General features: G+C 49.9%; 1 protein-coding gene across 1 annotated transcript; it reads right to left on the reverse strand.

The window, feature by feature from the left end:
- Positions 1-1542: 1542 nt before the first annotated feature.
- Positions 1543-15076, reverse strand: LOC147646296 (uncharacterized). Its single transcript, XM_086873632.1, has 15 exons — positions 14694-15076; positions 13005-13042; positions 12430-12561; positions 10813-10947; positions 10199-10540; positions 9663-9752; positions 9092-9263; positions 7549-7612; positions 6804-6852; positions 6313-6425; positions 5604-5721; positions 5081-5180; positions 4426-4622; positions 2939-3076; positions 1543-1821 (listed from the first exon to the last, which is right to left on the reverse strand). Exons 1-15 carry the CDS (start codon positions 14968-14970, stop codon positions 1720-1722), a joined length of 2067 nt encoding a protein of 688 aa, XP_086729758.1. The 5' UTR covers positions 14971-15076; the 3' UTR covers positions 1543-1719.
- Positions 15077-15299: the final 223 nt, after the last annotated feature.

The following is a 15299-nucleotide window of genomic DNA, read 5'->3' on the forward strand; positions in this document are numbered from 1 at the left end:
CAGGACAAGCTTTTAAACTTTTTTAACTTGATGGGCACATTCTACTTTCCTAAGCTTCATATTTTCTAATTCCATGATTGTGGAAGCCCATGCAGCAGGGCTCTGCATGTAGTTGTCAGCCTCCTGGTGGTTGTTTTTGATGAAGGCTCAGGAGCTAACTGAATTCAAAAGGCCTTTTTGTTACACTTCAACACTTATCTTTTCTGGGAATTCAACACAAACTTATGGTCAGTAAGTTCTGCAAGTTCTGTTGCTGTTTGAGGCCACATTGTGTCTTTCATTCAGCAATTCATGAAGAAAACATCAATTGCCTACTGAGACCCTTCTGCTCCCTCCCAAATCACTACTCAAGAACAAGCCTCAGGCACATGCCCATAGTCCCTCTCTGCCAGCAGCTCCGAGCTGCATTGCACAGTGCTTGCTGTGCCCCAGAGAGCACCAAGCAGGCTGGCCTGGTGCCCCTGAATATTTCTGCAAAACCCTCTGCATTTCACACCTTTGCTGTGGCTCAGTGCAGAGCTCCAGGATTGCAGGCGCTTGGTCCCAGAGCTGTGTGAGGCACTGGCTCATGCAGATGTGCCCTGACTTGCTGTCACTGCCTCACGCTGGCCTCGGTTCCCCTGGCAGAAATGCCGTGCCTGAAGGACACTGCCCTGTGCTGGAGCCTGCGGAGCAGCCTGGCTCCCTCCCCCTGTGCCCAGAGTGCTGCACACACTGCTGACCATTGCCAGCAGTTCCAGGGCAGGCGGCAGAAGAGCAGCAATGGTCAGGCAGGGCAGCAGCCCTGGGCTGCTCTTTGCCTTTCTCTCGTCCTGTGCAGACTCCAGACAGCCCATGGCACCAGTGTGTGCTGTGCCCAGCACGGCACCGCTTCCCCTCAGGAGCAGCCAGCTGCCAGCTTGGCTCTGAGAGCGGAGGATTTGCCTGGTGCCAGCAAGAGGCAGCCAGGGCCAGGCTGCTGCCTCTTGCAGCTCCAAGGGCCTCCTTCCAGCCTGCCTCTGCTGAAGCTCAGGCTTCTCCGGGCTCTGCCAGGGCTCTGCTGGGGCTCCAGCCTGGCCAAGGCCGGGCCTGCTCTCACCTCACAGTCGCTGACAGCTCTGCACCACAGGAGACCTTGCACAGCACCCTCACTGCTCTTTCTGCTTTCTCTCTTCAGCCAGACTCTCCTCCAGCCAAAGAGATTTCTCTTAGGGATACAAATCCAAGTGGCAGGAACCCAAATACTCTCGAGTCACATCTGCACAGCCTGCATCTGCATGGGATGTTTGCGTTGCACTGCTCCTCCTTTGGTTTTTCCTGCAAATGCCATTGCTGTTTCTGCCTCAAATAGAAATGCCAGAGCTGGGCAAAACTTGTCCAGTTGGCCATATTCCAAAGGCAGTGTGGTCTGGAGAGGATGAATGAAGAGGAGCCTTCCCCACTTTGAAACCGTACCAAAGAAGCCATCAATGTCACTTTCCACCTCTAAGAAAAAACTGACAATTCAGGAGGAAATGTTGAGCTTTCTCACAGGGTCAGAAGGAGAGAAATGTTCCAAAGGAGTTGAGATTTTAGAAATTTTATTTAAAATCCTACTCTACAATCCTACACTACAAACCTACACTACCATCCTGCACTACAATCCTACTCTATAATCCTACTCTACAACCCTACTCTACAACCCTACTCTACAATCCTACTCTATAATCCTACTCTAAACTGGGCATGGAGAAGGCAGTTCTAAATTAATTGTTGCATTTCTGCCTCCTCCTTCCACTTCTTTACTGCAACGATGAGAGGTGCCAGGCTGGACCCAGGCATGGCCGATGTTATAAATTGATGCTGCAGAAAGGAAAAGAAAACAACAAGAAAGCATGATTTTCCAAGGTAAGAGCTTCAAAGGCAGGGGAACAGTTTTTAAATGGAAAGGGGATTGAGTCAGAGTAGGTCAGGAGCATGGGGCAAGAGTGGCACTTGGTTGCCCCAAGAGCTGGTAGGAGGCCCATCCCTGGAAATATCTGAGGTGTGAGTATCCTGATCTCTTGAAAGATGTCCCTGCTCATTGCAGGACACAGACTAGATGACCTTTCCATGTCCCTGTGTGTTAGTTTGAGATGAATTGACATTTAGGGAAAGAAGTAAGAAACCCCGCACGGAAGTGATTTCTTTGAGAGAAGCTGCTGGGAGCTTCCTCTGTGCCTGAGACAGGCCAATGGCTGGCTAGTTCTGAGAACTGACAACATTTTGCACCATTTAGAAATGAGATGTGCTTCTGTGATGATGCACATTTTGAAAACCAGCAGCCCGGGCACTGGCCCTCTTTGCTTCCGGAGCCCGAAGGTAACGGAGCTCTGGTGAGGCCGGCCCTGCTCGCCCACGGCCTGTGCTCCTGGGGGAGGCCGGGCCAGAGCCCAGCGGCTCCCGGGCGGGGGATGGAGGCTGCGGGACCCCGGCCCCAGGCTGGGCCAGGCCACGGCTGCTGACATCTTGCCCACACTAAACCCTCTCCCCGGCGTGCAGCGACGGCTCCAGGCCGAGCCTCCCCTCCCAGCGGCTCCCGGGCAGAGAGAGGGGCCCAGCACAGCCTGAAATCCAACACTGTGACTGCCATGACCTGGGTGAGATTGAACCCTTTCACTGCACAGGTGAGACCTTTCTTATTCTTGTGGGCCTGATAATAAAATTTGTTATTCCTTTGAAGTTTGAAGCCTGTTTTGCCCTTCTCCTAATCCATAGCTCCCAGCAAGAAATGAGTAAGTGCCCTGGTGATTTTAGCCAGCGCTAAAACCCAGCACTCCCTGCCAGCCCAGCCCAGTCTAGGATTCGTCCCCACTGTCAGCTGAACAGCACCAAGGTTGGACGGGAGGAGGATGGGGGCTCATCTGATGCCTTGGATTTCAGTGGAGGAGGAGCCCATCCCTGGGACACTGTTTCACCTGCAGCCCTTTTGGCATTTTACCTGCAGCAGCTCCTTGGCAGACCAGCGCTGCGCCTCGCCTTTCTGCAGGCAGCAGCTCAGGAAGTCACGCAGCAAAGGCGAGAATTGCTCGGGCTGCCGCAGCTGTGGGCTCCCTTCTGTGGCTATGTGGAATTTAGCCTGGAGAAAAAGGAAACACAAGGCTCCACCTGCTTCTTTCCCATCTGGAACTGCTCTCCCAGAGCCCATTGTTCCAGCTCCACTCTGCAGTGGCAGTTTTTGCCCTGGCAGAGAGGCAGAGATGACTTTCCTGTAGCATTTGGATGACGACTTTCCTGTATCATGAAAAAACCCAAGCCCCAAAGCCACAGCTTTGCCAACATCCAGCAGATCTTGCCTTGGCAGCTGATTTCATTGCCTGATCTAGTTAGTGGCAACTACATCAGCAAATACGTGTTTCCTTCTCAAAGGATTCCCAGCAGCTTGGCAGCCTTTTTGGAAGAGGGATTTTGCTATTCTAACTAACTGTACTATTCCAAGGATTCTTATATGAAAAGAATCTCTGCAGTGCTTGTTGGTCCCTTAAGCACAGCTGCCATAAAGCAAAACTCATCCAGCTTTTTGTCCTGTTCTTGAAAATGATGGTAATTGGAAGAAAAGAAAGGAAATGCAGCAGGTGTTCCTCAGGGAAGGAAACAAACCTTTGGAATCTCATTTTCAACACAGACACATTAAGATGCCTCCACAAATGTATTGGGTTGAAAATGCCTGTTTGGGCACACAGGAGCCACCTGCAGCTCTGTCTCTCAGCACTCTGAAAATTTCAGGTTCCCTTATGTGGCAAAAGGAAAATATTCATGGTGAAATCAGAAGTGTCATCCCTGTGGTAAGCCTGTGCTCGTTGGATTCTCAAGTCAATGCATTAACGCCGTGCCCATCCCAGAAAGTGCCAGGAAACAAACAGGAGGTTTTGGCAGGCTCTCCCTGTCACCAGGCTCCAGCTTGGTGATATGGAGAAAGTGGCTTGGGTTAGGAAAGAAGGTGGTCACTGAGTGTCTCAGCAGCACTGCACAAGAAGCAGAATAGACTCTGGCTTTACAGCCTCATCTCCAGGTTTCAGGCAAGTTTCCCTGTGAGAAGAATGGGGCTGCACTTCTTCTCTCAAAAGCACTGTTTTAGAAACTTGGTTTGGTTTGAGTTTCTTTGCTTCATTTCTGGAAAGATAACAGCAGCTCTGAGATGCTTGTTTCCTAATCTTGGGGCCATCTACACAGCCAAAAGAGCTGGAACGACTTCTAAGGCAAAGCAAAATGCTGCCTGAGAATGGAGATGGTTTGGGCGAGGTAAGGCTTGAGTTCCCCCAGTGCTGCAACCAAAGCTCCAGCAGATGCTGATGTGCTGCAGGGCCATTTGTAGAAGGGGCCTTGGTGGAAGTACTTCCAGCAGATGGCCATGGGATTTTGTGCAGTGAGCAGAGAACCCGGGACAGGTGAGAAAGACAGCGGGATCAGAGAGTATTTGCTCCTTACCGATCGAGCAGTGAAACTGTCATAAGGAGTTTTTTGTTCGGCCATTTCAATTGCCACAATTCCAAAAGACCACACGTCCACTTTGGGGCCATATGGTTGACGCTTCACCACTTCAGGTGCCATCCACCAAGGAGTCCCGGTCACCGAGCACCGCTGATTTTGCTCAGGGGTGAGCTGAGCAGAAAGGCCAAAATCAGCTGAGGAGAAAGCAAAATACTCTTTTAATTTTAATACTGTCAATTAGGAAACCAAGCCAGAGAATTCCCCGGTAGAAGTTTGAGAATGTGCAGTTGAATTTCCTGGACAATACTCCCTGCTCTGTTTCCTTGGGGCATTAGCCAAGGCAATTGGCTACTTCAAACATCCCCCCATTTCTTACACTTCCTCCAGCAGTGCCTTTTGTTCCCCTGAAGGTTTAGATTGCAGCTCCCTCGCTCTGGAAGGAACACACACAGACACACACAGAGCAATAGCACTCTTGGCTGCTTGTGGTTCCTTGTCATAGCTGTGTGCACCCTGCAACTGTGCCTTCAGCCCACAGCAGGGGGGACCCCTGCACTGCCAGCAGCAGCATTTTTGGGGAGCTGGCAGTCACTGAAAGCAGCCCCACACCCCCCATTCCTGGAAGGCTGAAGCTGAGCAAGAATACACTGACCCAGCTTGACAGAGCCGTCGGTTCTGAGAAGGATGTTGTTGCTCTTGACATCTCGATGGATCACGTGGTTGGAGTGAAGAAAATCCAGTCCTTGCAGGCACTGAGAGAGAAAACAGAACCAGGAGGACAAAAAGTAGTGCTGTGAGTTCATCGCACAAGCAAGGAAACAGCTGTGGAAGGTTCCCTTTGCAGGGGAATGGGGAGGAATGGCAGAACACAGCGCCATTGAGAGCAAGAGCCTGCTGCTCCCACAGTAGCAGAGCAGCACCTTTCTCAGTGGAGAACTGCAAATGCCAATGCACGAGACAGAGATAGAATACAAGAGCAGGGGATAAGAGTACAGGAAGTGAGTCCAGGGAGTGTAGGGGCACTGGCAGATAGTTCCCTTGAGATGCTCTTGCTTGCCCATAGCCGAGCAGCAGCACAGAAACCAAGCCTGGCCCATGAAATCCCTCCCGTTCTGAGCCCCTGTTTCCCAGACAATGCAGCTCAAGGCCTTGGAAGCACAGATGGGATCCCTGACCTCCCGACTGACAGCTGCAATCTCTCCTTCAGACATTTGAATCTCGTCGATGAGATCTCTCAGAGTGCCTCCGTCCATGTACTCCATCACCAACCAGAGTTCCTCATGCACAAGGTAGCTGAAAAAGGAAACAAGGCCATGCAGGTGAACATGCACGGCTAGGTTGGTTTTTTGCTTGAGTCTTGTTTCTGGGTCCCTTGGAGACAAGGGCAGAAGTAAAGGCATAGACATTGCCTCTAGGCTGTGCAGTGTTTGCAGTCTGTGCTGTCTCAAGGAGAAAGGCAGTTTAGGAAGAGCCCAGATAAAATACTTGTCACGCATGGCATTTCTGGAAATAAGCACCTAGTCTTCCTGGCATACACAGCAATGGAAAAGAGGGGCAACAATGCAAGGGCAATCCTCTCTTGGATGGTTCATCAGCATTTAAGAAACTTGAAAAACTCAAGCCCAAAGAACTGTGGAGACAATGAACTTAGAAGGTATTGAATTCTTAAGATAGGGCTGATGCAGGTTTTTGAACAATTTTCAGTCTGCATTTGCCAGGGTGGATTCATGCAGACAAAATGCAGTCTCTTCCCATCCATTGGAGATAAGTAGAGAAATAATCATTAACAGCTCTATTTCCTGCCACTGACCAAAGTGGGTTTTTAAGCTCTCATGCTTGTAGTATGTAAAGAAACATTCAAGGGATAGGACCGTGACCACTCACCTGGCTAAGTAATTCACGATCCTGGGACTCCTATTACTCTCCATGATCCTGATTTCATTCATGGTTAGTATCTTCCTACTCACTCCTTGCACATTTATTTTCTTTATGGCCACCTCAAATGACATTGAAAAGGAGTAATTTGAGAAAATTGGTAGCATGAGACCACAACACACATGGAGCAAGTGATTTTGGAATGGCACAGCCAAGCTGTGCCCAAGTGCCTTGTGATTAGACCTCATCACTGGAGTAATTAGGGAGTGACATTGCAACAGCCCATTTCTCTGCTCCCTTGGGGGTCAGTTACAGGACATGTGGCCACTGGCGATTTGCCTTGTCCACAAAGCCTGTTCCAAGTGCAATTTGCAGGCTGGCTCCAGTCTGTGCTTCTTATGCCTTTTCAGCACAGCTCTGCTCAAAGCTCCAGCCCCAGCTGTCAGCAGTGGGGAAAGGCCTGGAGAGCAGCAGAGGCTGCAGGGGCTGTTGACATTTACCTCTCCTCCTGTTGCAATGTCAAGTGCTCTGGAAACCTCTCCAAAACCCCTAGAAACAAAACAGCAGCAAAGAAAGGAGAAGCCATTTAGATCTTGCAGTGGAAGCCAGTCCAGACAGGAGAGCTCTGCTGTAAATGCCTAAAAGCTGCAGGTTGCAGGAGGGGTCTGCCAGAAGGCAGATGATGCATTTTCCCCTCAAGTGCCTGGGCACTGGGCCTGTTCCTGAAGCCTTGGGCTTTACTGCCTCAGCTCCAAAAGGCAGCTTATTCCTTCATCTCGGCTATCAGCTTCTAAACTGTGCAATTCTAATCCTGAGCACGGAGTACTTCCTTTAGCAAACTCTTGGAGAGAAATGTTCCTGAGAACTGTTATCTGACAGCTCTCATTGGGGGTAGGTTGTGCTTTCAGGCAAGCAAGATTCTTCTCCTTTCATTAGTGTGGCCAGATGATTTGGAGACATCCAAAAATGCGAAGGAAATGAACCCTGAGCTGTCCCACACTTGAGAGACAAGCAGATTTCCCAGGTTCTGTTCCTTGCTGCAGGCAAGACTTTGGCAGCATGGAGATGTCTTTGACAATGCCTTCTGAGCACACTTGACAAATTCTGGCCAGTACTGAGAGATGGGGCAGACTAAGCCCGCTGTCTAAACATGTGGACAACTTGTCTGACTTCCCACTTGATGGATATTCCCCCAGTGAAACACCTGGCCCATGGCTGTGTAGAAGTGACTGTGGTTGGACTCACCCGCTGCCAAGACTTTCCAGTTCAATGTATTTTGTGATGGGATTTTCCTTGCTCACCATTCTCCCTGAGGGAAACAAAATGCAAGATGCTGACTTTCAGGCAGAGATCCGAACTTGCAGGAGATGCCAAAGGCAGCCCCGCTGTCTGGGGCTCTGAACCCTCTGTGGTCAGCTGGGCAGCAAGCACAGCAGCAACAAGGCAGGCAGTTGTGCAGTACAAATGGGCAGCAGAGAGACTGATTTTGTCCAGTCCTTGGAAGGAAATGAAGCGCAGAGAGCACAGCAGGGCACAGCACAAGGCTGGCAAAGGCCAAGCATGAGCACTGACAAGCAATGGCAAGAAGACACAGCCAGCCTGAGCCCCTGACAAGCTGTGGCCCCCGTTCAGGACACAGCAGCATTGCCTTGGAGATCAGACACAGCCAGGTGCAGATCAAGGCCCTTTTGTGTCCCAGCAGGTGAAGGTAGACACCAAATCAGCTGGGATCTTTTCTCAGCCCCACCAGGTCTTTTCTGAGAGCACAGCACTGGCAACTGTTATGGGCAAGAAGCAGATTAAATGGGTTCTGCTGCAGAATCACAGAGGGCTTGATGTGTTTTCCCAGAGACTGATCTGAGCAGGGCTTGGGCCAATAGGTAGGATTCTAAGAGTCATGGGAATGGCTGGGAATCAGGGATGAAAAAGTGCCATGGATCTGAGGAATACACAGCACAGGGGCTGCAGGCTCGCTCCTGAGAAATGCCTGCAGTGCTGTTTTATCTGATCACACCACGTCGATGTGTCTCTTGGACACATCTTTAGAAAAATAAAACTAGGATATTAATTACAGATTGTTATACAAGTATCTGTTTCTTCAGTGTGGGCCCAATGAAAACATCTCTTGCTCTCTGTTTCTGCTGTCACCTGATGTTCTTTCAAACGAGTCATCACTGACAAAAATACAGCATTCTCATAAAAACCTTGTAGATATAGTAGAGGCAATAAAAACAGTCCTAAAAATGACACCAGTAGGACACATGGGGCAGAACAGCTCTTTCAGGATGGAGAAAAAAAAAACTCTACCAAAAAACCCCAAATCTGAAACCAAAGAGTATAGAAACTGAAAACTAAAAACGGAACCACAACAAAAAGACAAAACCCCAAAACCAATCAGTATCTCTGAAGTCTTTTGGTTCTGACAAGTGGTGGGAAGTCTGGAGTCTAAGGAGAATTTAGGAATCAAATATTCTGTTCAGTCTGGCTACTAGCACACAGGACTTGCATAGATCATTTGCTAGGCCACAGCCTTCTGCTGATCCAAGAACAATTCCTGCTGCTGCCTTTAGTGGCAAGGGAATGCCAGGCAAAGCCGAGCCAGTCCAAGCTGCCCTCAGAGGCAGCAGGAGCAGCCAGAGCGCTCTCTCGCTGCCTCAGAGCACAGCAGTTCCTGTGGGGAGTCCTAAATGTCTCTGGGACACCAAAGTGAGGAGGATCATTTGCTACAGCTCTGCTGGCACGTGCACACAATACACTGTCCCTCAGACAAGAAATACACCAGACGTACTCAGTTGCTCCACGAAGTCTCCCAGGCTCTCCTGGAGCTGAGCAGCAGATGTGTCACTGCTGGAAATGGACAAACTGCCCCGGCTCCACTGCTCAGCTTGGGGAACAAAGGCTCCTTTAGATGCTGCTGCTGCTGCTGCTGCAGCAGATTGAATGGAAGAGCCTGCGTAGATCTGCGAGAAGAAAGGAGTTTGTGTCAGAAAGCTGGCTGGCAGAGATTACCCCGAGTTCCCTTTTCAAATGCAAGCCCTTAGGAAGTTGCTGTTAGCCACATGCAAAGCTCATCAGCTGGATTTTTTGGATGCCCACTTCTGGAACCAAATGGTCAAAACCCAAGGTTGGTTTTAATCAAGTTGATGGCCAGTTTCATATTCCATTTTCCTGGATTTTCTGAAGGATGACTGCAACAACGACCATTCCACTTTCTCCCAAGGATCCCTTTCCCCCTCCAAGGGCTGCAGACACATTTGCAGCTCCTTGTTCTAATGTTGGAGCTCCTCCCCCTCAGTCCTCTTTTCCTGCACCATCTTCAGAAGGTGCTCAGCCTGCAGCACTTGTGCTTGGGACAGTACCTGTGCCTCCCGCCGACCTTGGGGCTCTTCATCAGCCGGCATTTGCTGGAAGCCTTCGCAGGCTGCCAGGTGAGATATCAACACATCCACCTCAAGTCAAAGAGAACAAAGCAGTCAGAGACCACAGCTTGTCCCTGTGTGCCAAGGCTCATTGACTGTGAGCAAAGGGAAAGAGCAGGACAGCAGCAGATTCACCAAGGGATACAGACAGCTTGCAGCTTGTATTCCAAATCTGTCTGGGGGACTGAGTTCACTTGCAAAAAGCCCTGAAGAAACAAGGAGAGCAGGAGCAGGCCAGCAGGAATCCCTTGAGATGAGTGCTGGCAAAAGGGGCAAATGACTGGTGCCACTGTCCAGGGCAGCAGCTGAGATTGAGCACAGCAGGAAATGTCCTTCCAAGCAGCTGGGATAGACACTACAGCAGGATGGCACTGAGAGGCATCAGCCCAGCCCCCTGCTGCTCTGCAGAGGAAAGGCAAGAAGGGCAGAAAGCACCAGACTGCAGTGACTGCTGTGCCTATCGCTCTTTCACTCACTCGATTTTCTAGAGCCTCTTGCTGCTGAGCGAGGAGATGGAATTTCTCTTGGATGATTCTCCTTTCTTCCTCCAGCCTCTCCTCCCTTGCCCTGATCCTAGCCTCAGTTTCCTGCAGCTCTGCCAGAAGCTCCTCCTTGGAGGCCTGTGAAGAACGTGAGAGAGGAATTTCCATGAGTGGAGTGTCTGCCACTCTGTCACTCACCTGGTTCTGTTGATTTCCTCTCTGCCAGGGGAGATTCATCTCCTCTTCGATGCTTCTGTCTTCCTCGTGCCTCCTCTTCACTGCCATGATGGCCCTCGGAGCTTCGGGCAGCTCTGCCTGGGGCTCTGCCTCGATGTTCTGTACACACAAATGGAGAGCAAGTGCCTGGGAGCTGCCATCAGGCTCAGCTTCTTCCTCAGTTTCAGCCTCAAAATCACACTCATTCAGTCACTTCTTTCTGCTTCCCTACCCACCTCTGCTTCCACTGTAACCTCCTGTCCCGCTGCTGATCTCTGCAGAGGCTCTTTGCTTTCAGGGCCTCTGGCACTCGTGGCCTGCTCAGTCCCAAGAGCTGCGTTTTATGCCCCTCTTCCTGCCCTTCACTCTGTCCCCTGCTGAGTCAGCCTTACCTGGCCATTCTCCAGTGGCTCTTCCACCTGCTGCCCCAGCTGCTCTTCCTGCTCTTGGGCTGGGAACAGCTCTCCCTCAGGCTGGCACGGCCGTCCTGATAAAACAATCTGCTCCTGCTCTTTCTCTGGATGGACCTGCAGAGAAAGCAAGAGAAGATGGGCTTCAACTTCTCATCCAACATTTGTGGGCCAAGACTCAAAGGCTGATGGGCTCCCACGTTCCCAAAGCTCTGTGCTGCTGCTCTCCTGCCTTGTTCTGTGCCCATGGGGAAGCACAGATTCCAAAGTGACCCTGGCAGTGCAATCAGGGCCCATCTGGCACTGAATCTCCAACAGACTCTTGGGCAGCTGACAGGAAATGTGGGGCATTTCTCAAGGGCCTCCCTCCCCTTCTGCTGTGTCCTGCTTGTCTCTCCATAGTGACCGACAGCCAGCCCTGTCCCACAGCTCCATCCTGGCTCTGCAGGGGCTTCCTGGGTGAGCTCAGCCCTTGGGAGAGACACTGCTGGAGTTCATGTTCTTTTCAGGCCTGCCCTGCCACTCCTGCCCTTCTGACATCTACACTCTTGTTAGAAATCCTGCTCATTCAGGAGACAAGGATGTGTGCAATTGAATCCTCTGCTGCAGGTCAGAGAGCCTCTATGGCCACCTCAGGATATGGAAGAGGACCAAGGTGTTTCTCCTCCCTCTTTTGTCAGCTGAGAATTCTGAGTGGCACTGACAGAGATCCTCAAAAGGCCCCACCAACAAATTAATTGACACACCCCTAGGGATGCTAATGAAGGAAGCCATGGGTCATGTAATGCATGTATGACCAAAGTCAGCAAAAACCACCTAAACCATGGAATTGTCCCACCTCACTAGGACAGGCAGAAATTTATAGGTTGAACAGGGAGTGTCAGGACAGAAGAGGCAGGAGGAGGAAAACAGCTCTAAGGAGAAAAAACAACCATCTCTAAAGGGGTTCTTAGCAACAAAAGACAGCACTCAAGGACTTGCAGCTTTGCCCCCACACTAGGCTCCAGTGCAGTTTCCAAAGCTGCAGACTTCACCACAAAACGTATCAAGAGAAACTTGCCACTTGTGGATTTTGCCTCAGAAGAAGGGTTCAGAACTACACAGTTTGTTTCTTTGGCCACACAGGACAAGAATGGCCGGCCACAGCTTCATGGACAACACAATCATCTCCTTGCAGCTTATCAAAAGCCAAAAGACAGGTGGCCTAAAAGACTCTGCAGAAGTGAAGAATTACTCCAGAAAACTGCAGAACACTTCTGCAGGTCATCCAGAGGTTTCCAAAAAGGGACAGCAAACAAAGCAAGCCCTGTGAGCCCCAGAAATGCCGTGTGAGCCCTTGGCCATGGCTTGGCAGAAGCCAAGAGACAGAGCTTCCCTGAGCCAAGCAGCCAGCTGCTCACCCGCAGGCAGCAGCGCTTTGGGGCCTCAGCACGACGGCTCAAAGCCCAATTTCCAGCTGCCACGGGATGGGGGAATGGCTGGGTGCTGGCAGGACTCCAGCACTCAGCATCCTCAGCCAGCAACAGCAAGTGCTGGCTGCTCAGAAACTTGCAGCTCTGCCTTGCACTAAAGACAGCAGCACCCAGCACTGGCACTTACTGTCTGGGCATGGTCAGGCTGGGCTGTGACCACAGCTGGAGGCTCGTGCTCCTTTTGCTCATTTTGCTCCTCTTTGGCCTCTTCTCCAGGAGCAGAGGGAGCCACAGCAGAGTCTGCTCTTGCTTCTGGGCTCTGTGGACAGATGGTGGAGTTAGGGACAGGCAGCTCCCTATCATTTAGAACCTTATTTCTCTTCAGCTCGATTTCTACAACCAGCTCTACCAAGCACAAATCATCAGCTTTGATAGCAATGGGATTCTAAGTCTCTCCAACTAAATTAAAATGGGTTAATTCAGCCAGGCAGAAAATAGTTCTGAATTAGAGAGTTCACCCTGGCTACTATCAGCAATCAACGTTCTCTCTGCAAATCTGAGCTTTGAGTTCTTTTAAAGCTCTGCAATGGAAAATTAGGAAATAGCCAACAATGCCTTTGCTATTGCTGCTGTAAACATGGAAATGGATCTTCTTTCAGCCCACCCAGCTGGCCCTCTGCACTCTACTGCCACAGGCCAAGCTCACAGTTCCCTGCACAATTCTGAAACTCCAGAAACATCAAATGTTCCTTTCTGACTCACCTCAGGATCGGCACCTCTGAACACACGGCTCAGATGACCTGCAGTGGGCAAGGAAAATAAACCAAATTCTTTGAGAAAACTGGAGAGAACCATGGCCTATTTAGAACAGCATCTGAGAAGATCTCCCAGTCTGCATTTTCAAAGGTGTCCTGCTTTGGTGTGGTTTAAAGCAGCAACTAAAAAATCACTAGAAAACTTACTTATTTCTTGCTGTGAGATATGGATTAGAACAAGAGCAAAACAGGCTGAAAACTTAAATGGAATAAAGGAAGTTCATTAACAAAAAGTACAAGAATAAGAAACCAGAATAAAACTTCCAGAACAACCCTTTTCTCCCCCACTACCCAACCATTCCCTTGTTTACATGACAACATGGAGACAAAAAACTTTGGATCTTTGGTGTTTACAACAGTCCCAATTCCTGCTGGAGTCTTTTCATCAGTCATTGTAAAGAAACAAAAGTCTTCTTCTGCTATCTATGGAGTTTTTCACACAAAAACTATTTTTCTTCATAGCTTTCTATTTCTCTGATGCCAGCTGCCCGCAAATCTGCCATCAGTTGTCTCCTCCCATTTCCCATCACTCTGAGGTGTGTTATGGGTCATGAGTCTAGGGATGTCATTTTTATGAATGAGTTATTCAAAGGCAAAAGTTCTCTTTATCTGTTTTTGTGAGCCCTCCTGGAAACAGAAGTTTTCTTTTTGCTTCTTAAAAGCCCAAATCTTCAACTCTTACTTCTCCCGCTCTGTTCCAGCATCTCACAGTGTCACAACTACTTCATCATTTGCTCAAAATCCACACTTGGAAACACTCCATTCCTCCCAATATACTCTGTCATGAATTAAAGGAGTCTTTTTCAGAACACTACTGTCCATCTCCATAGCTTAACAGAAAAATATTTCAGCTTATTAAAGCATCTCCTTATTTCTCTTCCCCCTCTAAAGTTAATTTTTTTCGTCACTCTCTTTGATGGGTTGATGGTTGATCACTCCCTCTCTCTCTCTCTGGAAAAACAGGATTAATCTGCAAGTCTCATGCAGGTAGTAAAAGAGTTAAAATCTTGCTAAAGCTGCAGATGTTGATGGTGTCAGGTTTCAGTTCAGTGGCAGAAACTGCAAACCAAGTCAGGCCGGCTCCGTTTCTCCCCCCACCCCGCCCTCTGCAGCCTTGTCCGGCCTGGAGGGGGGGAGGAGGCCGAGACAGAGCCCTGTGACCTCGTCAGAAGCCAGAAACCAAAGAGAGCAAGAAATTCCCGGCCTCACATCTTCAGGTGGTGTTCACAGGTTGATCTCACTTCTCAATAGTTAAAACCGCTGCCAATTCTCACCCATGGTCAGGAATTAGTCAGGAGAAAAAACTCCCATCAGCCTCCAGCAGTTTCAGCTTCCCGAGCTCTCAGAGCTATCTTAAAAGTAAAGTCACCCCAAGAGATTGAGCCAGCAAAGTGAGGAAATGCCAGACTCTGCTGCCACAGGCTCTCCCGTGGAGGGAACAGAAGCCCTGCAAATGCTGCTCGCAGCCCCCTGGCTACAGACACCCCGTGTTTTGCTGAAGGTGTTGACAGGAGCTTTACCAAACCAGGGGCATCCTCATGGTCTTTGTGTTTCAATAGCAACCCGGTCACTAAGAAAGAGCAGGGAGACCTACAAAAGCCAGCTCAGGTTCCAGCCAGGGAAAACTTCTACTTACGTGCCAGGTTAGTGAGGTAATAGCCAGAGTAGCCGATGACATAAATGGTGCAAACGGCAACAGCGAGCTGCTCCATCATTGTAGCACTGCTGTGCCAGTTTGCACACTCTGCTCCACCACAAAAACAAACAGGGCTCCTGTCAGTGTGCAGCTGCCCACTGACAAACGCCTCAAGCAGGAGGATGCTCCTGCACTGAGCAAGCCCAAGAGCTGCTCTGACCCTGAGGCCTTCCGTGCACCAAGGCAACCTTGGGATGTCACCACAACAAGGTGGCATCCATGCCCTGACATCACAAAGCCAATGCTCTGCGCTGCTCTGGGAATTGATGCAGAGCAACCCAACCTTCCCTACAGCAAACACAAAATTGCCTGGCAGGTTCTCCTCTGTCACAAAGTGTCACAAATCCTTTGGTGGGCTGTGGGAAATGGAAAGACAGAAACTTCCACAGATACTGAAGGGTTTGATTGACAGCCTTGGAAGGAGCTTGGGTTCATGCAATGCTAAAGGTTCACAGATGTTGAGTCGAGAATTCCTAAGTTTATGTTCCTATAGCTGTAAGTAAGAATATGCCATAAGCAAATAAAAAACTGCATAGAGTGAGATGG

Source organism: Cyanistes caeruleus, unplaced genomic scaffold, assembly GCF_971803275.1.
Source record: "Cyanistes caeruleus unplaced genomic scaffold, bCyaCae1.hap1.1 HAP1_SCAFFOLD_102, whole genome shotgun sequence".
Classification (NCBI taxonomy): domain Eukaryota; kingdom Metazoa; phylum Chordata; class Aves; order Passeriformes; family Paridae; genus Cyanistes; species Cyanistes caeruleus.

Excerpts from the sequence above, each read along its gene's own strand:
- LOC147646296 (XM_086873632.1), bottom strand. The coding sequence starts at position 14,970 with ATGCCACCTTGTTGTGGTGACATCCCAAGGTTGCCTTGGTGCACGGAA. Across the intron at positions 12,562-13,004 it reads TCAGAGGTGCCGATCCTGAG|AGCCCAGAAGCAAGAGCAGA; the intron begins GTGAGTCAGAAA and ends ATCTGTCCACAG. Across the intron at positions 9,264-9,662 it reads AAGGTCGGCGGGAGGCACAG|ATCTACGCAGGCTCTTCCAT; the intron begins GTACTGTCCCAA and ends TTCTTCTCGCAG.